Source organism: Dermochelys coriacea, chromosome 12 (genome assembly GCF_009764565.3).
Source record: "Dermochelys coriacea isolate rDerCor1 chromosome 12, rDerCor1.pri.v4, whole genome shotgun sequence".
Classification (NCBI taxonomy): Eukaryota; Metazoa; Chordata; order Testudines; family Dermochelyidae; genus Dermochelys; species Dermochelys coriacea.
In genome coordinates, this window is record NC_050079.1 from 6,384,189 (window position 1) to 6,411,915 (window position 27,727).

Sequence of the window (27,727 nt, forward strand, 5' to 3'; positions counted from 1 at the left end):
CCAATTTTTGCCCCAGATCCCTAAATGGCCCCCTCAAGGATTGAACTTGCAACTGTGGGTATAGCAGGCCAATGTGCAAACCACTGAGCTATCCCTCCCCCCATTTGCCCTCCCCCTTGTGTGCTGATCAGATGGGATCTCCCAGAGAGCCAGTCACAGAATGGCAGTTTGTTGTGAATGAGAGACCCACTGCAGCGAAGTCCCCCAATGCCCAGGTACGTGATCCTGGCGCACTGCCTGTGCCTCCTTGGAAATGATCCTCTGCCTTTGATTCTCGCTTTCCTTTGCTTCAGCAGGGTACAGCTGTTTCAGCCCTCTCAGCTCCCGCTGTTTAGCTAGGAACAGACTTTTAGGGGGACTCTGAACACCCTTGACTGGTAGATGTTAAGGCTAGAAGGGACCGTACTGGTCATTTCAGCTGCCCTCCTAACAGCACAAGCCAGAGAATGTCAGCCAGCGACTGCTGATCGGAGCCCAGAACTGCTGGCTGAGCTAGAGCAGAGCTAAGACACCCTCTCTTGATTTAAAGCCTCTCCTAGCAGCTAATCAATCACAACCCTCGGTGAGTTGTTCCAATGGGTGGTTCTCCTCACCGTTAAAAAATTGCACCTCAGCTCCAGGCTGATGTCATCCAGTGTCAATTTCCAGCCTGTGGATGTTATTTTGCCTTTGCTAGGTTACGGAGCCCTCTGCAATCAGAAATCTCCACCATGGGGAGGTACCTGTATATTCTTTTTATACTACAGACCCCAGAACTGGCACTCTTCCTCTTTTCCTTCTTCAGGGCAAATGTTTAGGGTTATTGTCCCCAGACTGCAATCAGAGCTGTGTGGGCAGTTGCGTGTGTTTGACTCCGCTGGGACTCGGTGTGGGGGTGAGGGTAGTCTACCCATGGAGAGCCACTGGCAGGGCCATTGTTTGAATTAATGCAGCCCATAAACTAAGCAGGCCCTGTAAGCAGCTGAGTAAATGCTGTGGGAGGAGCCTCACCCTTTGGCCTGCCCTGTGAGTGTTGCAGTACAGTCAACCCCAAGCAGGCCAAAATCACGAGATTAGCTTCAGAATCACGCGATTTAAAACAGATACATGTCGGGCTCCATTTATTTACCTTCTGCTTTTGTCTGTAACTAGAGGGATGATGAGCGAGGGAAGGGGGGGTGTCCTTTTCTCAGGCCCCTCCCCCAAAACATCCGTAACTGGGGTGAAATGGGGGGGGAGTGAACGTGCTGTAGCATGGCCCCGAATTTCTCTTGAAGCAAGAAAGTTGTGCCACTTTACCTTAAATGAGCTTTTAAACAGATTTGGTGAAACTGGTGCAACCCCCTATGTAGATGCAGTTTAAGAGTGGCATATTGTGGTTTAGCTTAAATCTGGTTTGAACTGATTTAAACTAAACTGAAATGAGCACATTTACATGGGGCTGTAGGAGTCTCACTAATTCAGTTTAAAATCTCACTTTTAGTTACGCCAGTGCAGCTTTCCCGTGTAGTCAAAGCCTTATAGACATTTTTAAAATTGCTAACTGAGTGTGTCATAATCCCATGATTCTGGGAGCTGGGGCTTTAAGAAAAACACCAAAGGTCACATGACTCTCAATACCATACTGAGCACTGGAGATGGTAAGATTTCACTGGGGTATGGGGTGTGCATTAAGCTAGGGCAGTGACCCTCAATCTGCAGCCCATGGGCCACTTGCAGCCCAATCAGCACAGAGCTGAGGCCCATGTGAAATCCTCAGGGCCATACAGGTAGTATTGGATGTGGCCTAGAGTGGTAAATAGGTTGAGAACCACTGAGCTAGGGGCACTGGCTTTTGCTGTGTCCTAAATGAGGCAGAGTTGGGAGGGGAGGATAAGAAATGAGGGAATTATGGATTTTCCAGTTCTTTGGTTGTTTAAAAAAGCAAAATGTTTGGGTTGGAATGAAAATGAAAATTCCCAACGTTTTGGGCAAGTCAGCAAGTTGGAAAGCGATTGTGTTGGGTGAGATGAAAGACTTTTCTGTGTGTGCAAAAAGAAAAGGAGTACTTGTGGCACCTTAGAGACTAACAAATTTATTAGAGCATAAGCTTTCGTGAGCTACAGCTCACTTCATCGGATGCATTTCCTGTGTGTTTCCTGTTTTTTGTGTGTGTTACAAAAATCAAAATATTTGTTTCACGTTAGATGATTTTTGGATTTAAAAACAATATAAAATTCAAAACCCGAGTGAAGCAAAGAGTCATTTCAAAGCCAACCAGCCAAATGTTTGGCTTAGAAAATGTCAGAGTGAAATGTTTGGAGTTTAACATTTTTCCCCCCTTAAATGAACAAGTCCACACACTCAAGCGGCGAGGAATCGTGACACGGAAGCGGGGGGGGATCATGACACGGAAGCGGGGGGGGATCATGACACGGAACCGGTGGGGGATCATGACACGGAAGCGGGGGGGATCATGACACGGAACCGGGGGGATCATGTCACGGAACCGGGGGGGATCATGACACGGAACCGGTGGGGGATCATGACACGGAAGCGGGGGGGATCATGACACGGAACCGGTGGGGGATCATGACACGGAACCGGGGGGATCATGTCACGGAACCGGGGGGGGGATCATGACACGGAACCGGTGGGGGATCATGACACGGAAGCGGGGGGGGGGGATCATGACACGGAAGCGGGGGGATCATGACACGGAAGCGGGGGGATCATGACACGGAACCGGTGGGGGATCATGACACGGAAGCGGGGGGGGATCATGACACGGAAGCGGGGGTCACAACAGGGAATCAAGGGGAGGGGAGACTCTGAAAGAAAGAGAATGGGGGGGTCACGACATGGAATCTGGGGGGAGCAAGACAGAGGGGGGGTCATGGCACGGAATTGGGGGGGTTAAGGCAAATCACGACACGGCCCCTGTCGCCAAATCGGGCCCGTCCGGCCACCACCCCACCTGCAGGGCGGGGGCGTCAGTCACCTGGGCTGAGCCCGGCGCGGCCGGCAGGGGGCGCGCCTGGACCGGCCGAGCAGCGAACTACAGCTCCCAGAAGCCCCCGCGGCGGCTGGAAGCGGCGGCGACGCTGTTGCTTGGGCAAGCGGGGGGCGCGTAACCGCCTGAGAGCGCGAGCGGGTCAGTGCCGGGGTCGGGGGGCCTGCGGGGGACGCCGCGCTGTGGGGGGCGGGGTATCCCCGGCGATGTGGGGGTATGAGGGGGGCACCTCTGCGTTATGGGGAGCTCGGGGCAGGGCGCCCTCAACCGTGCTGTGGGGTGGGGGTCGGGGCACCTCACACTGGGGGGGGGTCAGGTCGGGCACCCCCCTTTGCTGTGGGGGGTCGGGGGTATGGGTGGGGGCTCCTCACACTGGGGGGGGTCAGGTCGGGCACCCCCCTTTGCTGTGGGGGGTCGGGGGTATGGGTGGGGGCTCCTTACACTATGGGGGGGTCAGGTCGGGCACCCCCCTTTGCTGTGGGGGTCGGGGGTATGGGTGGGGGCTCCTCACACTGGGGGGGGTCAGGTCGGGCACCCCCCTTTGCTGTGGGGGGTCGGGGGTATGGGTGGGGGCTCCTCACACTGGGGGGGGTCAGGTCGGGCACCCCCCTTTGCTGTGGGGGGTCGGGGGTATGGGTGGGGGCTCCTTACACTATGGGGGGGTCAGGTCGGGCACCCCCCTTTGCTGTGGGGGTCGGGGGTATGGGTGGGGGCTCCTCACACGGGGGGGGTCAGGTCGGGCACCCCCCTTTGCTGTGGGGGGTCGGGGGTATGGGTGGGGGCTCCTCACACTGGGGGGGGTCAGGTCGGGCACCCCCCTTTGCTGTGGGGGGTCGGGGGTATGGGTGGGGGCTCCTCACACTGGGGGGGGTCAGGTCGGGCACCCCCCTTTGCTGTGGGGGGTCGGGGGTATGGGTGGGGGCTCCTCACACTGGGGGGGGTCAGGTCGGGCACCCCCCTTTGCTGTGGGGGGTCGGGGGTATGGGTGGGGGCTCCTCACACTGGGGGGGTCAGGTCGGGCACCCCCCTTTGCTGTGGGGGGTCGGGGGTATGGGTGGGGGCTCCTTACACTATGGGGGGGTCAGGTCGGGCACCCCCCTTTGCTGTGGGGGGTCGGGGGTATGGGTGGGGGCTCCTCACACTGGGGGGGGTCAGGTCGGGCACCCCCCTTTGCTGTGGGGGGTCGGGGGTATGGGTGGGGGCTCCTTACACTATGGGGGGGTCAGGTCGGGCACCCCCCTTTGCTGTGGGGGGTCGGGGGTATGGGTGGGGGCTCCTCACACTGGGGGGGGTCAGGTCGGGCACCCCCCTTTGCTGTGGGGGGTCGGGGGTATGGGTGGGGGCTCCTCACACTGGGGGGGGTCAGGTCGGGCACCCCCCTTTGCTGTGGAGGGTCGGGGGTATGGGTGGGGGGTCCTCACCCTATGGGAGCTCAGGTCGGGGCACCCCCCGTGCTGTGGGGGGTTGGGGTGGGGACATCTGGTCTGTGGTGCCGGCAGGTTGGCACAGACTCCCTGTTGCAGGCTCTGCCTCGGAGCAGGGGCTCCATACTGCTGAGGGACCCCACACTGTCCAGGGGCCCCAAGCCTGACCCCCCTCCTTCCCTGGGCAGGGACCTTCCTCCCTGAGGAGCCAGATGGAGCCAGGAGTGTCCCGCTTGGACCCCAGCATGCCCAGGGTGCCCGGGACGCTGCAGAGGCTGGCTTCCTCTGGCCCTGCGCCTAGCCCACGCTCCAGCACAGAGCTCTGCTGTGGGGGGCCAGCGCCCTGGGGGCTCTGCCACATTCACGGGGCACACTGAAAGACGGGTACTAATCCCTGCTCACCCCTCCTCCCCCAGGGCTCCTGACCCCACCGGTAACCGACTCCCCTGGCTTGTTGCCCGTTGATTTGGGGAGCTTTGTTTGCATTCTGCCTGGAAGCAGTTTGCCCTCCAAGCCAGCAAAATAAAGCACAAATGCCAAGGCTGGCACGTGGCCAAGAGCACAGAGCCGTTGCTGTTGCACGGACGCCTGGCCAGATGCTGCTTGGCCGGCTGGTGGGAGACAGGTGGCTGGAGCTTGTTTGTTCATAATTCCAGTGATGCTGCCTTGGGAAGGGTGTGTGGTCTAGTGGTTGGAGAAGGAGACTGGGAATTCCAGGACTCCTGGGTTCTGTTTCTGGCTTGGCCAGTGGCAGCAGCAAAACCTCTTTTCTTGGGCCTTCGGTTGCCCTGTGTAGAAGGGAGGAGCCATGCTGATGTACCCCACTAGGATGCTGTGCAGATTGGTTGATAGTTCTAATGTGCGCTGGGAGCACCAAGTAGGAGATGCGAGAGGAGGTTACAGCGCTAGGAATAAAGGAGGCAGATAAAGGGGCTCCCCCTGCTTGATCATACCAGTAACCTGTCCCCAGCGGGACTTCGAACACCTGGTTCTGTTCCAACTACTGAGCTTTGAGCAGCATGTGTTGTGTCTGTTCATAGCAAGGGTATTTCCAGGACTTGGTATGTAGGGGGGCAGTTTGAAAGGGGGGCAAGATTAAATAACTCCAGAGGCTCTAGTCTGGTAAACTGTAAATTGAAAAGTGGTTGGAAGGCAGCCATCGTTGGTTAGTGGAGGAGATTACAGTGGAAAGAGATGATCTGGGGAACAGGTCATGGTGGTCAGGGAGGATCTCTCTCTCTCTCACTCACCTTTGCTTCAGCCCTCGTCAGCAACAGTCCAGGTCATGTCAGTTACAGTTTTTTGCGGCCATGGTAGTATACAGTAGCGATAGACTGGAGATCCTACAGGGAGAGGGGCTATATACAAATGTGAAAGAGAAAGAATGGCATTCATTTCTATAGCACCTTTCATCTCCGGGAACCCCAAAGCACTATACACGCCTTAGCTAGGGAACACTCCTCTACTACCGAAATACGGCCACTTCTGGAGTGGAATGTGACAGCTGTTTAACAGCATGCAGTAGCACCCTGCACTAGTTAAGGACAAGAAGTGAAGAGGGATATCCTAGCAGTTGACAGTGCAAGGGAGATGTAGGGAGGCAGAATGTAATTACCTGTGTTGGAATTTGTCTAGATAGTTAAGAAAAGAGCCCTTGGGATCTTTAATGACAAGAAGTGGTCCCTCATTCTGGGACGTATCTGAAAGGCTGTGTGTATGTGGTAGAATACTATGGACTTTAGCCAATCAATCAAAATCCTTTCCCAGTGAGCCTTCCCTTAGAAGTCTCCAGGCAATGGGCTTAAGGCAGTGCCCCGCCTTATCCATAATGTGAGCTGTCCATGTCACCTTGGGAGCTGCAGGCAGGGGCCAAGGTTGGGCCCAGAGCCATGCTGGGAGCGGGGCCTGGGCCTGGGGCCAGAGCTGCAGCTGGGGCCTGGGGCTGAGGCCAGGGCCGCGGCGGGGAGCAGAGCCAGGGACTGAGGCAGGGGCCATGGCTGGGGTGGGTCCGGGCCCAAGGCCGGGGTCACAACTGTGGGTAGAGCAGGGCTGGGTGGTGATATCCCCCCACCCTGTGGGGGCTGGCCCAAGCCTGCTGTGCCCTCCCACTGTTCCTCCCCCTCGGGTGCTCACCCCACAGTTTGGGGACCACTGGCTTGGGATATGCCTGCCCAGGGGCTGGAAGATGTACATCCCAGCTCGGGGAGACATGCCCACGCTAGTGTGCCTAAAATAGCAGTACTTGCGGCACCTTAGAGACTAACAAATTTATTTGAGCATAAGCTTTCGTGAGCTACGGCTCACTTAATTGGATGAGCTGTAGCTCACGAAAGCTTATGCTCAAATAAATGTGTTAGTCTCTAAGGTGCCACAAGTCCTCCTTTTCTTTTGCGAATACAGACTAACACGGCTGCTACTCTGAAACCTAAAATAGCAGTGTAGTGGCAGTGGTGCTAGTGGCGGGAGGGGCAAGTTAACCCAAGTACCATCCTGTCAGAGACCCTTGGTATGGAAATGAGAACTTCCAGCTCCAGTGCAGATGTACTCCTGGTGCCCAGTGCTCAGAGAGGGTGATATTGTAACCTTAGCTGAAATCTCATTTGAAAATTTTCAGCTTGGTTCCTGTTGGTTCTGGTTGGCCATCTAGGGACCAAAGCTATGTAAGGCTCCAGGAGAAACCACCAGAAGCTAGTCGAGATCAGCTGAATTATTTTAATGGAGCCTGCTGGAATTTCCTTTAGGATAGGCCAGGGTTAAACCCAACCCTCCTCCTCCACCTGGGAAATTGGGGGCAGGGGAGGCCACTAGTTTCTCCCCCTCTCCCCCAAAGGTGGAGACTACAAATGAGAGCTGATTCCAACCCAACTATATTTAACTAGCTGTCGTCTTCTTTTGTATGTCTGAAAGCAATCAACATTGGGTGTTCAGTGAGATGTAGGGCAGCTGGCTGACCTCTCCAGTAGCAGGATCTTGGACTTTTCAGGGCTTCAGTGGCTCACACTGTGAATCCGTGGAATGAGGATAATTGCGTCCATCTTTGCAAAGTGCTGTGTGATTGCTGGCTGATCCGAGCTGCTGTGTACAAGTGCTTTTCGTTGCATTATTTCCAGATGGACGGTCTGTGGGAACCATTGGCTGATACACATAGCGAGTCCTCTGGCTGCTTCCTGACATCTCTCTCCTCCTGTCACCTGTGAAGTAAAAGGTAAAGAAACGTGATCTCTGAGACACCCGAACATTGCCCAGTGGAGAGCTGCATCCCCTTCCCATATCTCTTATAGGATAGGTGTGGCCTCTACAGATCCCAGCATGCAATGCTCCATCTTCATCCAAGTGGCTGGATCATTGAATGCTGAGTCCCATAATCTCTGCACGGTCCATGCACCCTAGGTTAAGAATGAGGGAGCTGCAGACCTTGATGTAGCCCTGCAACGTTATTCTACCTACTCTGGCCACAGGACGTACAATCCCCTTGTCCTTGGAGCATTGAGAGGATGCTGCTGCCTCCCCAACCTCCTCTAAGGGAGGTACCTGAGTACCCTCCTACCATCCCTTTTGGAAGAGAGCCCCGTTTACCTCCTTCTTCTAGGCTGTTGCTGCAAGGTGTAATTTCTGCTTGTTGGAAAGAACATAACTGCTAAGCTGGCTTTGTTCCTATGTGCAGTGCGTGGAGACCTGCCCAGCTCCTAGGGAACAGATGTCCCCGTGCAAAAGCCACCAGCACATTTGGCCGCAATTGGCTGCTCCTCAGCCTCTCTGCAAACAGGCCTTGGCGGCCCAGTGGCAGGGCAGAGGGTACAGTGAGGCCTGCAGTCTCCATGGCTGCAGTGAACAGCTCTCATCAGCACTGACTTGCAACAGGAAGGGGTTAAAGGCAGAGTCCTGCTCTGTCCGGTTGCTCTCTGCATGGAACAGAGAGTGGGGAATTGTACACATGAGGCTGGAGTCATGGGAGCTCTGAGCCGTGAAGCGAATTGCACATCAGGTATAACTTAGGGGTTGGGAAAACTCCTGTTGGCAGGGGAAGGTGGGCTCCCATCCCACCTCTCCTGCTAACTGCTTTTCCTGCCACTTCCCTTGCCCCCACATTAAACCCACCCAGAACTGCTTTCTGACGGCCTCGGGCCTGCTCCTGCTGTCACTGAAGTTGGGGAAATTTCAGCCACTGACGTGGATGGGAGCAGACTCAGATTCCAGTGATGTACAGCACCCTCCCTGCTGGCTCTGAATTTACCCTTTGTCTCCCGGGGCAGGGGTAATGCCAGCAGCTCCAAGTGGCACTCTTCTGCCCCTTCCCTCTCTGATCTGCCACCAGCTCATGCAGCATTCCAGGCAGTGGAAGTCACCCTGCCTCATTTGGAAGACTATTTGCACAGCAAGGCCAGGCACAGGAAATGCTCCATCTATTTTAATCCTCGAGAGAGAGAATAGAAAGGGAAAGATGGGATAGGTCTGAAATGGGCCTTTGAATTCACCTGGGAGGCCCTGCTGCTGCTATCACAGCCCTCCAGATGAATCATGGCTCCCTCCTGGCTTTGGGGCCAGTGGACTCCAAAATTCACTGGATTATGTCTTTCATAATAGGCTATCAATGTACTTCTGCTCACGGTTCTTTTGTGTTAATCTCTGTGACAAATTTTCTATTGATGTTGCATGATCTCTCTTGCTGATTTCCACAGGGCTCGGCTGATAACGGCATGCAGCTGCCTTTGCTTTGCTCCGACTGTGCGTGTTGCACTGCTGGTGGCTTTCTTATGGGACAGGGACTAGCTCGAACGAGGGACCTTGCCAGGAGGGGAAAGGCTGACAGTGAGACCTCCTGGGCCAAGGTTTTGAAAGTGGATCAAGCGAAACTGGAACAAGGCACTCTTATTCCAGAGTAGGAGTGTCCACAGCTGGAGCTGTTCCAGAATAGCTCCATGTGTTGATAAGCCCTTATGCTCTCTTACTGACATGTAACTGTTGCCGCATTTGTCACCGCTGCATTAGCCCCTGGGGGGCAATAATTAGCTTTTTGCTAATGGGTCTCATTCCAGTAAGAGCTGTACCTCCATGACGGCAGGCTTAGGCGGATTAGCTGTTAGCATCATAGGCCTTCTTATCCCCCCTCTGTATCAATAATTCATTGGATTGTAAATGGAATTGAGGACCCTGCCTGTCCCTGGAGCACCACCGTGCTCTCCTTGCTACTGCGCATTACAGCGCAGTGGTGCCGAGACGCAGGGTCAGTGGGAAGGACTCTGCCCTCTGGAGGGCTCGCCTATCTGTGACAATTGTTGAGCCTTCCAAACTCTGCTATCCAGGGCTGCAGCCTGATCCCATCCCAAAGTCCCAGGGAGTTGATGCTGCTCAGCTTGGCTCAGGGCCTGGCCCGGTTTTATTATGATTTTCTGAGTGGGGAGCAAGTCTCAGTGAGTGAGCGCATGTCCCCTGGTGATATGGGGCTCTCTGAAAGGCTTCTTTCAGTGTTGCAAGGGGAGAAGTGCTGGCTGCTCTTGTGTTGGAGATCTAATGCCTTCCCGGCTCTTGGGGCTAAAGGGAACCAGCAGGTGCGGTTGTGACCAGGGTGCAAAATGAGGTTCTGCCCTGAAGAGTGACTGTACAAGTGGAATCACAGGCCTGTGTGTGACCAAGTCAGGCTGCAGCAAATCTGTCTAACGGATAACTAAGCAGCCAGCCCAGCCCACTCCCTTGAATCTGAGGGTCAGGATGGGCACTTTCCTGCTCATGCATTGTTCCCGGAATGGAAGTGCCGGGTGCTTCTGTTGGGTAGGGTTTGGTATTGCACCCTTAGAGGGAGCTAAGGCTTTAAGCTACAATGCATGCTCCCAGTTCAGGGCTGCAGCAGCAGCAAAAGCAGCCTCCGGTGGAACAAAGCAGGCCAAGCCCCACAGCAACATGAGACGGCCGTGGCTGGAGAATCTTGGCCATCGGTTCTACTCATGGGGCCCCGAGAGAAACCCTCTCACTCCCCAAAGCAGCACGTACCCATCTCAGTCCCTGCAGTGAGCAGCTCAGCCTCTGATACTCCTGGGGAGTGAGACAGGACCATTCTTACAGTCACACTGCAGAGCAAACACATGGTGACAGTGCATGAACCAAGCGACCTCTGGCGAAGGGGAGATGCCATAAGAACAGCCGTACTGGGTCAGACCAGTGGTCTATCTAGCGCATTATCCTGTCTTCCACAGTAGCCAGTGCCAGATGCTTCAGAGGGAATGAACAGAACAGGGCAGTTTATCATGTGATACATCCCATCGTCCACTCCTAGCTTGGCAGAGTATAGCAGCAAACATGGATGCTTTGCGTGGGGGAGCCGTGCTGGTCACTCACTACCTGGTGGGGTTCCCAAGTGATGCCTGCAGCTTGGTCAGTGTCCAGATTGGAGGGTGGGTGTTTGTTTTCCCTAGCTGGGTGTCTCCAGTGAAGAGCAGCAGCCCAGATGTATTTAAATATTCACTGTGGCTGGTAAATGATTCCCAGGAAAAACTCAGCTGGTTTCTCTTCCCAATGGTGTCCGCTTGTCGATTGCAGCTGCAGAGCCGTGGCCGAGATGTCTGAGGGACCTTCCAGGATCTCGGGACCCATCCCTCCCGACCCCACGCTGTTTCCGGATTATTACAAACGCCCCCTATCAGGTGAGTGCCGGTGAAGCATGGAGCATGGATGGGGTCCTACATAGTCATGGGGCGGCTTGTTCTCATTAAAGCCTTCCCGTCCGTAGACCCATTTTGCTGCACAGTCACACTGGATCCATGGAGGGGGCCAGCATGGTGGCCCGTTGAGGTGCCAGGCCAGAGGGCTTTTCATTGGCCTGGCTTCCCCCAAGTCCTCCAGTGCAGGCAGACAGGGGCTGGGAGTTCCTGCAGAGCCAGCACGCTCTGCTCCAAAGGGCACGGAATGGGCCTGCAAAGAAGCTTGGCACCTCTGAGATGCTGAGCACTCCCAGGACCAGGCTGACGTTCGTTAGGAGCAGCGTCAGTGAGGGGCAGTGGGGCTGGGAATTAGGAGAAGGTGGGTTGGGGAGGCAAGGGGGCTCTCCAGCCCAGGGCCGGTGCAACTACTAGGCAAACTAGGCGGTCACTTAGGGCACCAAGTGGTTGGGGGCGGCAGTGGAGCGGAGGTGAGCTGGGGCAGGGGGGTGCAGGGAGGGCCGCCTGCAGCAAGAAACGTGGGGGGGGCAGTGCACAGGGCAACTGCACCCCGCCCCAGCTCACCTCTGCTCCGCCTCCTCCCCTGAGCACTGCCCCCTTCTGCTTCTCTCTCTCCCAGGCTTGCGTGCCAAACAGCTGATTGGTGCCACAAGCCTGGGAGGCGGGAGAAGCGGCAGTGTGCTCGGGGATGAGGCGGAGCAGAGGTGAGCTGGGGCGGGGTGCTGCCGCAGGGGGGGCTCCCCGGGCCGAGAGGAAGGGAGGGGGCAGCAGCAGAGAACTGCCGCGGGGGGGTCCCCGGGCCAAGGGGAGGGAGGGAGGGAGCGGCGGGGAGCTGCCATGTGGGGGCTCCCTGGGTCGAGGGGAGGAAGGGGGGGGTGGTGGGGAGCTGCCGCAGGGGGGGCTCTCCGGGCCAAGGGGAGGGAGGGGGCGGTGGGGAGCTGCCGCGGGGGGGCTCCCAGGGCTGAGCGGGGGGCGGCGGCGAGGAGCGGGCGGTGCAAGGTGGAAGTTTTGCCTAAGGCGTGAAACCTCCTTGCACGGGCCCTGCTCCAGCCTCATCCGAGCCCGCCTTGGCTAGAATGGGGCTAGCCCGGAGCAAGCCTGGGGCATGGAGGGAGAAAGCAATGGGATGGTGCTGCACGTCTTGACTCTCACACTGTCTCTCTCTAGCTCGAGGGAGGCTGGAAGGGAATGCCTTGAAGCTGGACTTCCTCTCTGGCCCTCTAGCCCCAGATCCCAGCCTGTACCCCACCTGCTACAGTGCCCGCCCTGCCCATCCTGCCCCGCGTATCCGCCCCAATGGTCAGGACATCCTGGAGAAGGGGCAGAAGGGGATGGTCGGGGTCTTGCTGAAGCTGGAGGGGATCTCTCTCTACAGGGAGCCGCCCCTGAAAAGTAAGTGCAGCTGAGCAGCTGGAGCTGACCGTGGCTAAGGGCAGGATGAATACTTTGATTGGACACAGTGGCAAGGCCTTAGGGTGGGGATTTCCAACCGAATAGCTAAGGGTTGGATTTGTTGGGGGCTGATTGGCTCTGGGTGGACTGCAATGGGAGCAGTGTCTGTACCCTGGGGTTACTGAGGTCATAGCCTCACCCTGACTGCAGCATGGCCTTTGTCTGGGGCTAGGAAGGGAGAGTGAAGAGGAGACCTGCTGGTGCAGGACAGGCTGTGGGGCAGTCTGGGAGCAAATTGAGCACTTCAGTTTACCCTGGCTCAAGGTTGAGGGATGGTGGTTAAATTGAGAGGCAGCACACTTAAAGGTGATGAAAAGAAGTGTTTTTTTTATACAACACGGTTAGCCTGTGGTACTCACTGCAACAAGAAGTCATGGAGGCCAAGAGCCAAGTAGATTCAAGGTGATTATCCAAGTGCGTGGATGATGAGAACAGCCATGGGGAGTGCCTTGCAAAGGAGGGCTCTGCTGGCCTTGGAATCTATGACCTCGTTCTGGCTCCCCTGTTTGCTTCCCCAGCTCAGCAGTCTGGAGACTGTACTGGCTTGTGCCTGCAGAGGACAGCCAGAGTGCAGTATGCACCAGCCGCTGTCTGTCCTGGAGCTGGGATGTCAGTGGGAAACTCCCGTCTGGGGTAAAACCCACAATCCTCCTGGTGGGGAAATTTCTACAACCTGAGCTGAGGACAGAGAATCTGCCCTAAAGTACTGATTGTGGACCCTAGACCTTTCTGAATCAGTCTGGTTGGCCCTCGGGCAGGAAGGGCAGATGGGTCCAACATAGAGTCTGGCATTGCTGTTAACACTGTCCCCCATGCACTGGGAAGGCCTGTGGTTCCCCATCCCACCCTCCCCCTGGGGCAGGAGCGACCAGCAGTAGTTTTCTCCCCTGGGTGCTGGGGTGTTTGTGGCATGATGCTGAGCTAGAGCATTGGCCCAGCCCTCTGGGCTGTCAGGTAGTGGAGGGGGAGGGACAGTCTTCGCATGATCCCAAACAAGAGCTAGGATTCAAACCAGTCCCACCTCCAGCTGAGTGGCGGAGCCTTCTGGCTCTACTGATTGACGCTTGTCTGCAGCGCTCCCAGGGCCAGCAGCAGAGAGTGCTAGTGAGTAGCTCTGTGTCATGGCACAATTGAGTCACTCCAGAAAATCCAGTGTCTTATGTGCGCTTACAAGGGGCTCAATGGGTATGATTCTGTCGCCCCCTGGTGGCTGGCACACAGGGAGGATGACAGCTTGCTGCTGTTTGCAGTGAACAGACTAGCTTAGTAGAGGCCTTGGTCTCTGGTGCCAAAGGTCGTGGGCACCCACTTATGGCTCGGGAGGGTTTGTTGGTAAAAGCTGTCTCTCCCCGGGGCATGCAGGGAAAGAGGCCAAGGACCATGAGAAGGAGAACGTGAGGCGGATGAGGGAGATCCAGAGGAAATGCAAGGAGAAGGAGCTGGCGAGGGAGCACAGCCATCCCAAACCCATGAAGGCCCTGTGGAAATCCCAGAAGTATGAGCATGTGGAGTCCAAGGTGAAGGCCAAGCTGCAGGTACCTGCCCACTGCCCTGTAGACATTCACGGTCCATTGCCCCAGCTGCCAGCAGGCTCAGCCCAGTCAGCATGTCCCGGAGATATCAGGCAGGGTACCTCGATTTGCAGGGAGACCATGCGTAGCTCTGCAGAGCCCTGCTCAGTAGCACAGGGGATGGAAGTGTTCCCTTCCCATGCTGCTGCAGATGGTGAGAGCAGAGCCATATCCTGGGCAGGAATACCTGGCTCTGGCGAGGAGACCGGTGGCTAACATCTGGTTAAAGGTGCCTCAGTGTGATGGGAAGGGTCTGGCCACTGCCCAACTTGGGGAGAAATGGAATCCCCACTGTGGTTCTGCACTGTGGCTGTCGTGGGATGGGATCAGAAGATGTCCCCATGGCAGTTGGCTGCTCCAGCAGGTGGGTATGATGCAGCACTCGTTGGTATGAAGAGATCAGGGCATTCCGACGCTACTAGATGGCGGCATCGCTGAGTCGCTGCCTGGAAAGCTGCTATTGTGGTCTGTGGTCTATGCCCTGCAGCTCTCACCTATGGAATCGGATTGGTCCACGCCATGCTGTGCTGTCCCACTCTGCAGGATGGGTCGCTGGTCTCATGCATGAAACCAGATCAAAAGGGAAGAGTGACCCAGCCCCTCAGTTCGAAGGGCACAGAGCTCTTAATAGCTCAGACCACTCAGTGGGACTTTGACACTTGGCATTTTAACAGGCTGTCACAGAATCACAGGGTCTGGTCTATGCCACAACCGGGCCCCAAGGACCCACATGGTTTCACAGGCTCGTGACCATGAAACTGGGCCCTTGGGCACCTGCGACCCCGTCTCTCTCCGTGGCTCCCTGCAGCGAATCCAGCCCAGCCAGGCTCCTGTGGGAGGCTTGTACTGTCCCCTTTGGGGCACAGCGCTCTCAGGGCATGTTTGCAGTGACACCAGGCAGCCTTTTCACAGCAGAGCCGGGTTTATTGTGGGGAATTCCTTAGGTCAGCACAGAGAAGTGAAGGTTGACATGGTCCGTCCTGGCCATGCCCGCACTCCACCCAGCCATGCTGCTGTTAATTCCATCTCCAGAGAGAGTTGCTGAGTCTCCCCAAACGCCACCACTTAGCCCTTCCCTGACAACCCACGTGGAGGTCACATGTTCCTCCAGCTGGAGATTTCCCAGGCTAGGTGTCAGTCATTCGGCCCTTGGGGCTCCCATTGTTGTTCTGGATCCTCCACTGATATGGGTCGGTTTCAGCCAGTTCTTTAACGCCCCATTCATCCCACCCCAACCAGTGACACTCTCCTCAGTCTCCCGCTCTGCCCTAGTTGCAACCACTGGGTAACAATGAAAAGTGCAGAGGGAAACTGAGGCACACAGAGGCATAATAAAAAAATTACAGAAAATTCCGACTTTGTCATACAGGTATTCTAGTCCCTGCCACAGCCGGCGGCAGTGTGAAGCCTAGGCCTGTCTGGGGGCACTCAGGGCACTGTATGTCCGAGTGCTAAATTCATTGGCAGCCCATGGGTTTGCTTCTTCAGATTCCTCTGTCATACTCCAGTGTCACTCCACTGTAAATCTGCATTAGGCCATTGAATTCACTGGCAGGATCTGGATCCGCGTGTCCCCTGCTGGCTGAGTTCCCTGCCTGGCTGCCTCTAGAGGAGACCTTCCCGTGGCATGCAGCAGCAGGGCCTGGGGTCGCCCATCTGCCATGGAACTCCTGGGTGATCCTGGGCTCTGAAGGGCTTTGCTGTTTGGTTTGCCCTGTTCCAGCAGTAGTCTCTCTCTCTCTCTCCCTTTGCCTTTCGCAGGAGAGCTCTCCCCCCCCTAACCCGGAGTCTCAGAAATTCCTCCGGGCGTATTCCCGCTGCGGCTCCGGGGTCCAGCCACGCCGGTCGCTGTCGCCCAGCCCTGCCAAAACGAGAGTGGTGACAGACACAGAGGCTTCAGGAGCACCATACACTGATGCCAAGGTGAGGGACTGTCCTTCCCTGCTCGCTGGCTCCATGCTCCTGGTGCTCCAGAATCGCTCCTGCGTCTCGTTCTGCACAAGTTCCTTCACTCCAGCCTCAGAAGGCCCCATGCTATGCAGGGGGATCAGTGCTGCCTGGCCTCTCATGCTGCCCCCTTTCCTTCCAGATCCAGGTAGAAGGCACCAGCGTCGACTTCATCAGCCACAATGCCCGCACCGCCAAGCGGGCCCCTATGCGGCGCTCGCGCTCGCTGCAGTCGCTGGGTGAGGCGCTGGAGCAGAAGCGCCGAGAGCAGGAGGAGTACAATGCCAAGCAGAAGGGCCACGTGCCCCAGTAGTACGTAGGCTCCTGCCCAGCTGGCACCTCTGTCACAAGCAAGCCTGTACCCACTTGCTGCTCCGTTCGTGGGACGGCAGCGGCTTCTCTCGCAGCACGTGCTCCTTCGCCACTCTGCATAGTGAGCTCCCGGGGTCAATGCAGTTGCACCAGCAATGAGCTTGGCGCAAGAGGATCCAACGAAATCCCCTACGAAGCTGCTGTGTGCAGGGCAGCGGGGCCAGGGAAGACTGGGCAGCGCGGCCTGGTGGCTCTGCGCAATGGAGCAGTGTCAGCTGCTCCTGTTGACTTGCGGGTGCTCAGCCCTGCTGGGAATGGGAGCCAAAGTGACTTAGGAGCCTCAGTCTCATTGAAAGGCTCCTCAGTGCCTAAGTCACTTCCCCTAAGTGCCGAGAATGTCCAACAATGGCCGGTGGGGCCTCCGGAGCGACACCCATAGAGGACCGAGCAAAGCTCCCCCCTCCTGCTCCCTGCCTCGCTCGACCCAGGCCAGTGGCTTGGATGATTTCTGTATTGTAAGGCTGGAAGGCAGGAGAGGGGTTGGCTGGCTCAGGTGGCTGGGAATGGGAGACTGAACCTCTCGCTCTGACATTGGGCCAGATCCAGCTCAGGACCTTGCTGCCCGGTGCCCCATGGGAAGTGAGTTTGGTGCATCTGGGTCAGTTACTGTGTGGCCCAGAAGCACCCCGCGGTGCACTGCAGGTCCCCGGCCATTGGTGCTCCCAGCTCGGAGCCTAGGGCTGCGTGGAGATGCCACAGGGCTGATTCCTCCAGATCAGGCCCAGACCCTGGCCCTGTGCTGGCACCATGATGTATGGGAAGCCTGCACTGCCCATGCTGTGCCAGGCCTTTGGAGGCCCCTGGTCTCCAGGGCAGTCTGTCACTCAGTAGGGTGACAAGTCAACTCCTGCTGGGCCAGTATTGGTAAGCCTGGCACCCATCCCTGTCCCATCTGAGCCTCTTGCCCCCGGCCATCTGGCCCTCCCTGGATCACTCCCTTTGCTGCACATGCTGATGCACCCTCCTTCTCCCTCGGCAGCCTGCTGGAGCGGAAGGATCGCTGGCGCAGGGAGATGGAGGAATGGCAGCGAAACCTGCCTGACCCTGACATGCCACCAGGTCACACCATGATGCCAGAGAGCGAGCGGCTGGAAACCCTCACCAACCTGAAGCAGAGTAAGGGGAGGAGAACCACTGGCTCCTGCTGGAGAGGCCTCCCCAGACGGATGGAAAGAGATGAGCCCACGCGGCTCTGCAGTGCCACGTGCTGCGCCAGAGGACGGTTCTGCTAACTGCAGCGCTAGCCTTGACCCTGGGGTGTCACTCTTCTAGAATCCATGGTGCTAATCTCCCCTCTCCCCCACGGACAGTCAGACTTCCAGCCCGCCCCAGCCCAGCCCCGCTGCCCCCTCTCCCTCCAGCTGAAGGGCTTGCAGCAGTGTGATGTGCGGAGTAGGACACAATGTTCTGGGGGGGGTCTCAGTGCGGGGTGGCTTCTTCCCCCTGTGACATGCTGCCTCTGTGCATAGGGTCCTTCGTGTGGGTGTAGCAGGTCAGCTGCCCTGGGGACCGCATAATGGCCAGTTAGCTGATTTCCGGGGAGTGAGAACCAGTGCTTAGTGCTACAGCAGGAGAGGCACGGCTCTGTCCCCTCTCACCAGTTCCCTTTCATCCGCAGGCCAGGAGCAGCTGGTGAAGGACCTTGTGATGCTGCCGGTGCGGGCCGACACCCTGAACATTCAGAAGAGGCGGGTGGAGCTGGAGAAGAAGCTGTCGCAGATCGACGAGGCCCTGAAAATCTTCTCCAGGCCCAAGGTCTTCATCAAGCTGGACTCCTGAGGGGGGGTATTGTGCTGTGCATGGATCTTCCACCCTGCTGGGGGGACTCCTGGTCACTTCGCTCTGTGGCTTGGGGGGGAGGGAAATCAAACTCAATCCGCTTCCACTGGCTGCTGCAGCAGCTCTTGTGTTGGGGATTTTCAGAGCCCAACCCAATGCCGCACAGCCAAGCTGGCCCCTGGCAGAGGGCAGCTGGGCCCTTGTGGGTGACAACACCAAACGAACCCAAGGGGCCATTGTCTTCAAGGCAATGCCCCAGCCTCTGACTGGTGCGGGGCTCCTGAGGGGCAGACTGGCCAATGACACCTTCTGTGCAGCATTGCTGGGAAAGCAGCAGGCCCGGTGCTGCTCAGCTGCCTCTCTGCCACTCTGTGCGACTGGGCTTACCAGCCTCTCGCTTACATGGAGTGATGGTTTGTGGGGAAAAGGAGGAGCAGCCATTCCTGTGCCACTCTGCCTGGCATCCCCTTTCCGGCCCGCCGTCCTCCCAGGATGGAGCTGGGAGCCACAGTGGGCATTTGGAGGGAAATCCTTTAAGGCGGGAGATCGGCAGCTCTACGGCTTGGGAGAGTCTGAGCGTAACCCTGCAGCATCCCAGTTCCCACTGCTGGGGAGGGTGTGACACAGCCGGGCTTGAGAGCCAGCTCCCTGCCAGCCCATGCTGGACCTCTGCCCGGCGCTCCCCTGGCCTGGCCACCGCTCCCCTGCAGCCCTCTGCCAAAGGCCGTCTGCCTGGGTACGGGGGGCAGCCCTGCAGCTGTGGCTTGTCCTATCTGCTAGGGATGCTTGGTAGGCCAAGACTAGCAAAGGGGCAGAGTAACCAGGTGTGGGGATCCTGTCCCTGCTGGCAGGGAGCTGGCACTGGGGACTTGTGGGGAGCTTGGGAACTCTTCTGGGGATGTGTTGGACAGCTTTTAAATAAAGGGTTTTGTAGGTATTGTGCGCAACAAGTGTGTGTGAGGGGGAGGGCTGGGTGGGTGCTGCTTTGTGCTGTGTTGGCAGGTGGGGAGGGTTCAGGTGGCTGGGTGCTGCACTGGCAGGTGAGGCTGGAGTGTATAGAGTGTTGGGCATTGTCAGGGCCCAGGGTGGGGAATGCCTGGCTGGGCACTGCACTGGATGGCAGGTGGGGGCAGGGCATGGTTGGTTGGTGTCTGGGCAGTGGGGCCCAGAGGCTGAGGAGGGAGCCTGCCAAGTGCTGTGCTTGGGGGCAGGGCCTGGATAGCCTGCACCTTTCATGGTCCTTGGTGATCCAGCTGTATGCACATGTGGTGCCAGATGCTGCTATCTTCCAGCTGCGCAAGCCTGCTGCATGAGGGGGAGGCAGGGATGCCTCCAGCCCCTTAAGGCTGAGGAGCCCGTCCCCCCAGCTGAGGATTTGACCTCCTGTCTGGTACTGTCAGTGGTTGCTAGCGCTGCTTCTCCCTGCTGCCTTGCAATGGGCCATGGAAGAAAGAAGAAATTCTTGGCAGAGGAGGAGCAGCAGCTAAAGGCCTATAAGTCTGGGGAAAGCCAGGCCAGGCCTTTGTGGGCACACACTATCTGCTGAAGCTAGCCCAGTCTTGCTGCTGGAGCAGGGGGAGCGTGATGTGCAAGCCCTGGACCACCCTGCCCTAGCCAGGCTCCCACCAGGGCTAGCTGGTAAAGATGGGGAAGGAGGCTCTAGGCAGTGCAGTAACCCATGAGCTCCCCTAGAGGCTGCAGGAGATGGGTGTGAGATGGAGACTTTCCCTTCCCAGTGGCAGAGAGTCCAGCCCTCTGAGCGGTGGTGGATGGTGGCCTTTGTGCTGGGTGTGTAGCTGTTTCGTTCCCCTGCTCCATGGGTGACTTTCCCCATTGCAGGCAGTGCTAAGGCACCAGCGTGTCAGGCACACAGTCCCCACGCTGGCTCGGTGGGGGTGCTGCTACACAGTCAATGCGAATCCCTTCCACAGCACCAAACTGTGCCCCGCAGCCTAATAAAATAGCCGGGCTCAGAGTGCGAGTGGTTCCTGCTGTGCTGGCAGAGTTGTCCGGCCTGCAGGGCAAGCAGCCCAGGGGTAGGAGTGGGATTGGAATCTTCCCCCTGGGTTTTTGTAAATCTCCAGTCTTGTGCCCTGAGAATGGGAGCGGGCAGGGCCCTGTGCCTGCGGGCAGAAAGTGTGTGTGTTGGGGGGAGATGACCCCTAAATGGAGCACGTAGCTGCTGAGGCATGTGCTGGAGGGGGCTCTGTTACAATTGTCAGCTGCTGGGGCCCTGCTGTTGAGGGGTGGGCGGCAGCTTCAGGAAAGGGAAACGGCAGAAGAGCTGGTGGTGGACCGGTTGCAAAAGCAGCAGCAAAACCACAGTTGTGTAAAGGAGCTGAATGCAGAGGAGCTGTAACTTATGGGGCCAGGACAAGGCGGTCGAGCTCCCAGCCTACTCTGAGCAGGTCCTACACCCGCTTCTCCCCACCTAAGCAAACTAAGGGAATTCCCCGTCTCAGGAATCTCACAGCTCTGCATGTGTCGGGAGGAGACTGCCGCATGGGTGAGTGCTGGGCTCTCGAGACTGGATTCCCCACAGTCCATCACTACCCCTGTGCAAGGGAAGCATGACCTGCTGCCAACTCAGGATGGCAGCATTTCCCCCTCACTGGGCCCAGGGGCAGGCTGGGGAAACATCCACCCTGCTGCATCCCAGTCTGATGCTCCAAGGCCCTGGGCAATACATCAACCAGCTAGTGCTAAATTTGGAAAAGGAGCAACTCCAGCTAGATAATTGTTCAGTATGGCCCCCTTGTGCATTGTTAGGCTTCTTTTTGTTCCTAATATACCTTAAAAAAACTCCTCCTTATTGTCCTTACTCTGCTGGCCATAGATTTTGCCTTGTGTCCCTTTGCTTCCCTTATCAATTTTCTACAATTCCTAGCTTCTAACTTCATATTAATTACTAGCAAGTTCCCCTGTCTTCCATGGTTATTTTTTATAGCTACCCTCACTTGCCCTCTAAGCCTGGTTGATTTAATCAATATGGCCTTTTTTCTGAAGTATGGCTTTTGGGGCATCTAGTAAAGTGTTCTTAAACAATTCCCAATTATCATTCACATTGTTCTGATTAAATTTGTCCTCCCAGCTGATTTGGCTCCTAACTGTTTTTAGCTTTGTGAAATTGGCCCTTTTGAAGCACCAAGTGTGTGTGTGTGTGCGCGTGCGTGTGCGCGCATCTCTGTCTCTCTCTGTTGTGGACTTTATTCTGTTTGCACACTATAAATGTGATCAAATCATGAGTCCTTTTTTTAGTTCTGTGATCAGTTCCTCTTTAACTATTCGGGCAAGGTCTAATATAGAATGTCCCTGTGTTAGAAGCAACAGTGTTTGAGTTTGGAAATAGTTTATGATTAGAAGTGCCAAGCATGGTTTAGTGCGGCACCGGGAGCCTTTCAGCCTGTGTCCCGCAGGTTGAAGTCCCCCATGGCACACGGCACTTTTTTCTACGTTAGAGGTCGGTGCCTAGGGAACCACTCGTACTGGTCCCTGCTGTGATTTGGTGAGCTGTAGCAGACACCAATTAATACCCATCTTGTGCTTTATCTGTTAGGCCTTGATCTATATACATCCAAGATAATTTTCTTTCACATTTTCCATGACAGAGTGCCATTCCGCCACCCCTTTCACCCACTCAATCCTTCCTAAATAGGTTAGAACCATTGATTTTAACATTCCACTCATGGGTCCCATCCCACCGGGTTTCAGTAATACCAGCGAGATGAAATTTATGATCCTATGAGCACTTGCAATTCCTCTTGTTTGTTACTCAGGCTCTTGGCATTAGTGTGTAGGGAATTAAAGCATTTCTTCTCTTCCTGTCCTTCGGTTCCTTGTATTCTCAACATCTCAATGTTGTGCTAAATGAGTGCTCAGATCGTCCCTTTTTTTACCCTCCCCCTTTAACACCCTCCAGACTACTGTAGTCAGCCTATCCATGAACTGATTGGCTTCCTGTCTGAAGGGGAGGTCATCCAATATACAGCCTCCTCACCCTGTAGGTGGTGGACCAATGTTCCACTAAACCAAACCCCTCCATGCTACCCCACTTACCTAGCCAGCAGGTCACTTCCAGCATCTTCTGCCTTCCTTTGCTTGTGGAACAGGGAGGCTCTTAGAGGCAATCGCTTGGCCATTCTGCTTCCGGGTTCCCTGAAGTCACCTACTAGCTGTAAAAAAGAACAGGAGTACTTGTGGCATCTTAGAGACTAACAAATTTATTACAGCATAAGCTTTCGTGGGCTACAGCTCCCTTCATCGGATGCATGGAATGTGAGCTCTAGCATAGAATACTAGCTGTGAGCTCTCCCGTGATGCAGTGTCAATCTGAACCATCTGTGATGTTGGCAGACCAGGTGCCGGCTCATGCCTCCATTGAACAGGGACAGATACCTCGCTGGGATCAGTGTGGCACACCTGTGTGTTAGTATTGTTAAAATAGGTATTAGCATGTTCAGGGGTTAGACTTTATTGAATGCTTGTGAGTTGCTGCCTGCGTTAAGCTCACTGATAACAGCTGCTTTCCACACTGTAAGGGCATGTTTGAGCAGTTGTATTATGAGTCTCTGTAACTATGTAAATCACCAGTCAGGAGCAAGCCATTAATGAGTGTGAAGTGCTGGTCTCCAACAGGAGGTGTTCTGGCCTGCCCGCCAAGGAAGGCCCCTCAGCACCAGCTGACAACAGTGGAACTCACAAAAGAGGACAAAGGACTGTATTGTTGACTCCCACCCCCATAAAGAGTAGTCTTGCAAGTGAATTCCTCCCATCAGGGGAAGTTGCAGCTCAAAGCAGAAGTGGGGCAGGCATTAAAAACCCCTAATGAGGAGTTGGTTGTCTATGTTGCTTGGACGCTGGGGGCAAGGTTTCTAGGCATAAGCAAAAGATCCCCAGTGCTTAGCCTGAGTTAGATACACAAATGAGTTCCAGGCTTCAGTTTCCAAAGGTAATAGACATTTCTGTAATAAGCAAGTTCTGTATGTCCTTTAAGCCTATGTTTACCTGCTTTAACCTTGTCAATGACTCTCATTTCCTTTTCCTGTTAATAAATCTGTATATAGTTTATGATAGGATTTGCTAGAAGCATTGTCTTTGGTGTGAGATCTAAGGTGCAATTGACGTGCAGTAAGTGACTAGTCCTTTGGGACTGGAAGTAACCTGAATATTGCTGGTATAAGGGACCATGTATCACACAGATACTCACTTGGGTGCCAAGGCAGATCGGAGTGCCCAAGGGGACTGTTGTGACTCTAAAAGAAAAGGAGTACTTGTGGCACCTTAGAGACTAAGGTGACTCTGTTAGTGCCTGAGGAGTTTACACTGGATACTTTGGTGAAATCCAAGTATAGAATTTCCAGCCAGTTTGGGGCTTGTGCCCTGTTTAGTAACAGCCTGCCCTGATGTCAGTGCTCTTGAGCCCCTGCAGCGCAGGGTGCCACCATCCCCAAGGGATCCGCTCATGGTGCTGCCCGCCTTGGCCCTATCCTTCTGTTCCTGGCAGAATGTTCTGTTCATTCTCCTGTGGACCGAGGCCCCAGCTTGGACGGCTGGAGAACTCTTTGTGGATAAGCTTGATTTTTCTTACAGGTTGGGTTGAGCTGCCAACCACACGTTTGCCCCGGACATTCTGCTGGTCCCTTGGGCCTGCTGTATCTTGAGGTATCTGCTTTAGTGGCCCCATTGAGGACCTGGTATTGATTAGAAACTCCCAGCTGTGGCACCCCTAGTCAGCCCACTTGTATCTAGCTCTAGCCGTGTAGCAGATAGCCATGCCCTCTTGCCTCTCCTCTCTGATGTCAGCTTTCTCCAACTCATCTGCCTCAGTGCACACAGGGGCTAACCCAGCAGCAGACTGGGGCAAACCTGGCTTGCATCTTCCAGCCCCAGGCATGTGAGAGCCCCATGCTTGTCCCAGACCTCCCCTGCGCGCATATTGGCGCCTGCTCTGGGGAAAGGCAGGGGCTTTCCTGGAGGGGGAGCCATGTTTGTGTGAGCGAGGCATGGTTAGAACAAGCCAGGGGTAGGAGCCTGGGGGCTGGGCTAGCTGCCTGCACTGCTGCCCCATAGCCAGCATTAGTCTAGTGCTGCCCCACCCACCCCCTGCACCGTCAATGCTGGGGCCCGACCTAGCTTTGCTGAGACCCCTTCATCCTGCCCTACAGCCCCGCTGCTTGTCCAGCCCTGGACCAGACCTGGCTGCTGCAGTACCGCACACACCTTGAGCAGCAGTAGCATGTCACTGGCTCCAGCGCCCGGGGAGAGGCTGGGATGTGCTGGTGTGTTGGCTCTAGCACTGAAAGGCCAGTGCCTTTGGCCAGGGCAGCCCTTCCCTGCAGCACACAGCCCGTGAGCTACTGAAAGCAGCCGCGTGCCTGCACCTGGCGCAACCCAACTGGCTTTCCGGTTCCTGCAGGGGATTTGCAGTCTTGCCGGTGCAGTGCAGCCTGCTGCCCGTTCCGCACCTACATGTGCAGGGCTGGCTGCCGGAACTGGGCTGTCTTGGTGGGAAGCCCAGGAAGGGCCTATGGACTCTGGATACACATGCACACACCCTGGGCACCCTGCTGCACTTGCAAGGAGAGAGGCCAGGCAGGACACGCTGGATGACACAGCTACATGGGGGCTGGAGCTGCCACTGGGTCTCTTTCCCAGCCAGGCAGGCAGGGAGCACTCTGCCTTTATTCGTGATCAGCTATATTACCCAGGTGCTCCCTGTTCTGGCCAGGCGCCTAGTGCACTGGGGCTGTATGGACACACAAACCAGTCCCTGTCCTCTGGGGCCACCCTGCTGAGTCCAGGCACAGAGAGGAGATGGCCAGCGCCCACACGCCTCCTGTCCATGGATGCAGTGTCTCACGGTGCCCGGGCTGCACTGCCTCCTGCAGGCAGAGACAGGCAGCCCTGCGTGTTAGGGGGTGACAAGCGAAAGATTCTGGGCCTCAGGGGGGGCTGGCCTATGGGCAGTGCCAGCTAGGATTACCACCTGGCCAATATTTGACTGGCCTGGCTCTTTTTTTAATGGATTTGCACTATCAGAAAACTAATTTAATCTGCCAGGTGCTTTTTTTTTTTTTTTTTTAATGTGGGGCTAACACTTTGCAGTGTGAGCCCAAGCCACTGGGCTAATGGTAAACGTTTCTGCGGCCAGCTAGAGCTGCTGAGCATTCCCACTGCCACCGTTTACGTGCTAACAGATAAAACTGTTGCCAGTACAGTAGCTGTTGTGCCCACCAACGTGCAAGTGCCCTGCGTGTGAGCCACGGGCGAGGGGCCGGGCGCCATTAGGAATCTTAGTGAGATGTTTGTGTGCTAGCTACTATAAGTGGCTGTTGGGGGGTGTGTGCAGTGTTGCTGTGTGTTGGGGGTGCGGTGAGCTTGCCCTTTGTGTGTGTTTGGGGAGTGGGGGAGGTCTGTTTTTTTTTTCCTTTTCCAAGGTAGTAACCCTAGGGCCAGACAGGCGGGCCAGGGCCTGCTCGTTGCCGGCTACGACCTGTTTCAGAGGCAGGCTCCTGCTCCCACTATGCAGTGCCCAGCCCCTAGGGCCAGCTGGGACCCATGGCCTCCCAAGTGTGGGCCCAGCGTCTGTCCGTGGTGGGGCCTGTGGGTGCATTACCCCCATGGCAGGCAGCCAGGCCTGGGGCCCTGCTGACTACAGCTGTGCTAAGGCCTGCAGAGCCCTTGGCTTCACCCCCCGTGGCCGGAGCTGGATGCTGATGGTCCCATGCTGCACTAGTGGCTGGGAATCCCACCTGGCGCACCCCAGTCCGTGGCCAGCGCTCGGCCCAGACCCAGCCAGGGGCACTCTTAATTCTTGGGCCACACTCCTTGGGGGGAGGGGTCAGTGCCACCATGTCCCTCTGCCCGGCTCCCTGCAGCCAGCCCGGCCTCGCCCCTCACTCCAGCTGCGCACCACGACTTGCTGTCACCCAGGAGCGGAGGGGCACTCACCCAGGGGGAGGCAGCTGAGCGGGGGCACAGCTAAGCCTTTGGCCTGAATGTTTTTAGTGTCCTTCTGCCGCAGAGATGGGCAAGAGCCCCCCCTCACCTGGCACTACCCAGCTAGGCCTGGCCCATGGGCCCCTGGGCATTTCTGTGGAGCATGTGGGTCGGTGCGGGGAGGGAGGGGGCAGCAAGGAAGGGCACCTCCAAGATGCCTGTGGCAGAAGCTCTGCTGGCACAGGGGCAGCGTTAGCCCCGCCTGCCCCACACACGCGGCGCTTGCAGTTTGACCTGGAGTCACTGGAAGCTGAGGTCCCCCAGGGCCCGTTAGGACAGAGCCACACTTGGGGCTCACCCACCCCACAGGCAGAGAGAACAGCAGCAGCTGGCACAGTGCCCACCTGCAGCCAGGGCCCCCCTGACCCTGCAGACTGCTGGCCACTGCTGGGGTCACAGTGCCAGCTCAGAGGGGGCGAGGAAGCTGCCATGCCCCCTGCCTGGGCAGGTAGCAAGCTGAGCTTTGCCTCAAGGAAGTGCTGAGGCAGCCGTGGATTACTGCTGGCCCGGGAACGAGGATTGCCTGGGCACAGCTAATCCATGTCCTGTAGTCACAGCAGGAGTCTTCCTGCAGGGGGTGGACTGGGGGGGAGACCAGGGCAGGATGGAGGGGCCCCAGCTCTCTGTCCCCCCAGGGGGAGGTAGTGGCGCCCCAGCCCAGTGCACAGCCCTGGCAGCAGTTTGTTCCTGGGCTGCAGCTGGGATTCTCCAGGGCAGGTTCACCCCATTCCCTGGTTCTGGCCCACGGTAGGGGCAGGTGGGGGCTGCTCCTGGCAGTACTGCACTCAAGCGGGCTGGGCAGCGTGGAGCCTGGCAAGCCTAGGGTTGGAGAGAGGAGCGGCCGCTGGGCCCAGAGGGCCAGGGAACGGCTGCTTACCATGGGGAGGGCCACAAGAAGCAGGGCCCGGCTGCATGCCAGCACCTCCGGTAGAGCTGAGTTCCAGCATCTCCTGCCCTGCTGGGGAAGAAGCCCATCCCCGGCTGGCACCTCAGGGACTTGTGACGCGATTCATGCTACATCCTTGCACAGGGGGTAGTGATTTATGGCTCCTGAACCAGTGGGGGAAGGGTAAGGGGGTTGGCAGACCCCAGTGCCCTCATGCTGAATGGCACCCAGGCCCTGCGAGTTGGTGTTAACCCTTTTGCAGCTGGGGAAGTGGAAGTCCTGCTCCGTGGGGCAAAGTGCTGCACAGGGCTGCGCCCAGGGGACGTCCGTGGGATGGAGGGTGGGGGTGCCTTGGGCAGCACTTACCTGGCTCCGGAACGTGCCCCAGTGGTCTGTAGGGCGCAGCCACTGCCCTGAAGAGAGGTGGGGACTGGGGAGGTGCCATTCCCCTCCTTAAGGGGCAGCCCTGCCTGTTGGGTGTTAGTGGCAGCACTGATGCCCCAAGGGCCAGGCAGGCACCAACCCCTCCCTGCTGGGCATGTTAAGGGCCAGGTGCACTCAGGGCTGGAGTCACTAGCATTTCCACCCGCCCTGCCCTAGTTACCCAGCCTTGGGGGTGGGGCGAGCCCTGGCCCCTCTTGGCCCCCAGGGTGAGCACAAGAGATGAGCAAGCA

General features: G+C 56.8%; 1 protein-coding gene across 2 annotated transcripts; it reads left to right on the plus strand.

The window, feature by feature from the left end:
* Positions 1 to 2,985: 2,985 nt before the first annotated feature.
* On the plus strand, positions 2,986 to 19,106 carry ENKD1 (enkurin domain containing 1). Of its 2 annotated transcripts, none has more exons than XM_043495178.1 (9): positions 2,986 to 3,112; positions 7,506 to 7,600; positions 10,907 to 11,033; positions 12,216 to 12,440; positions 13,863 to 14,035; positions 15,833 to 15,994; positions 16,161 to 16,330; positions 17,370 to 17,506; positions 18,009 to 19,106. In XM_043495178.1, exons 3-9 carry the CDS (start codon positions 10,949 to 10,951, stop codon positions 18,167 to 18,169), a joined length of 1,113 nt encoding a protein of 370 aa, XP_043351113.1. In that variant the 5' UTR covers positions 2,986 to 3,112; positions 7,506 to 7,600; positions 10,907 to 10,948; the 3' UTR covers positions 18,170 to 19,106. The 2 variants fall into 2 exon arrangements, with proteins under 2 accessions (XP_043351113.1, XP_038223763.1); XM_038367835.2 differs by having other exon boundaries at positions 10,930 to 11,033.
* The last annotated feature ends 8,621 nt before the right edge of the window (positions 19,107 to 27,727 follow it).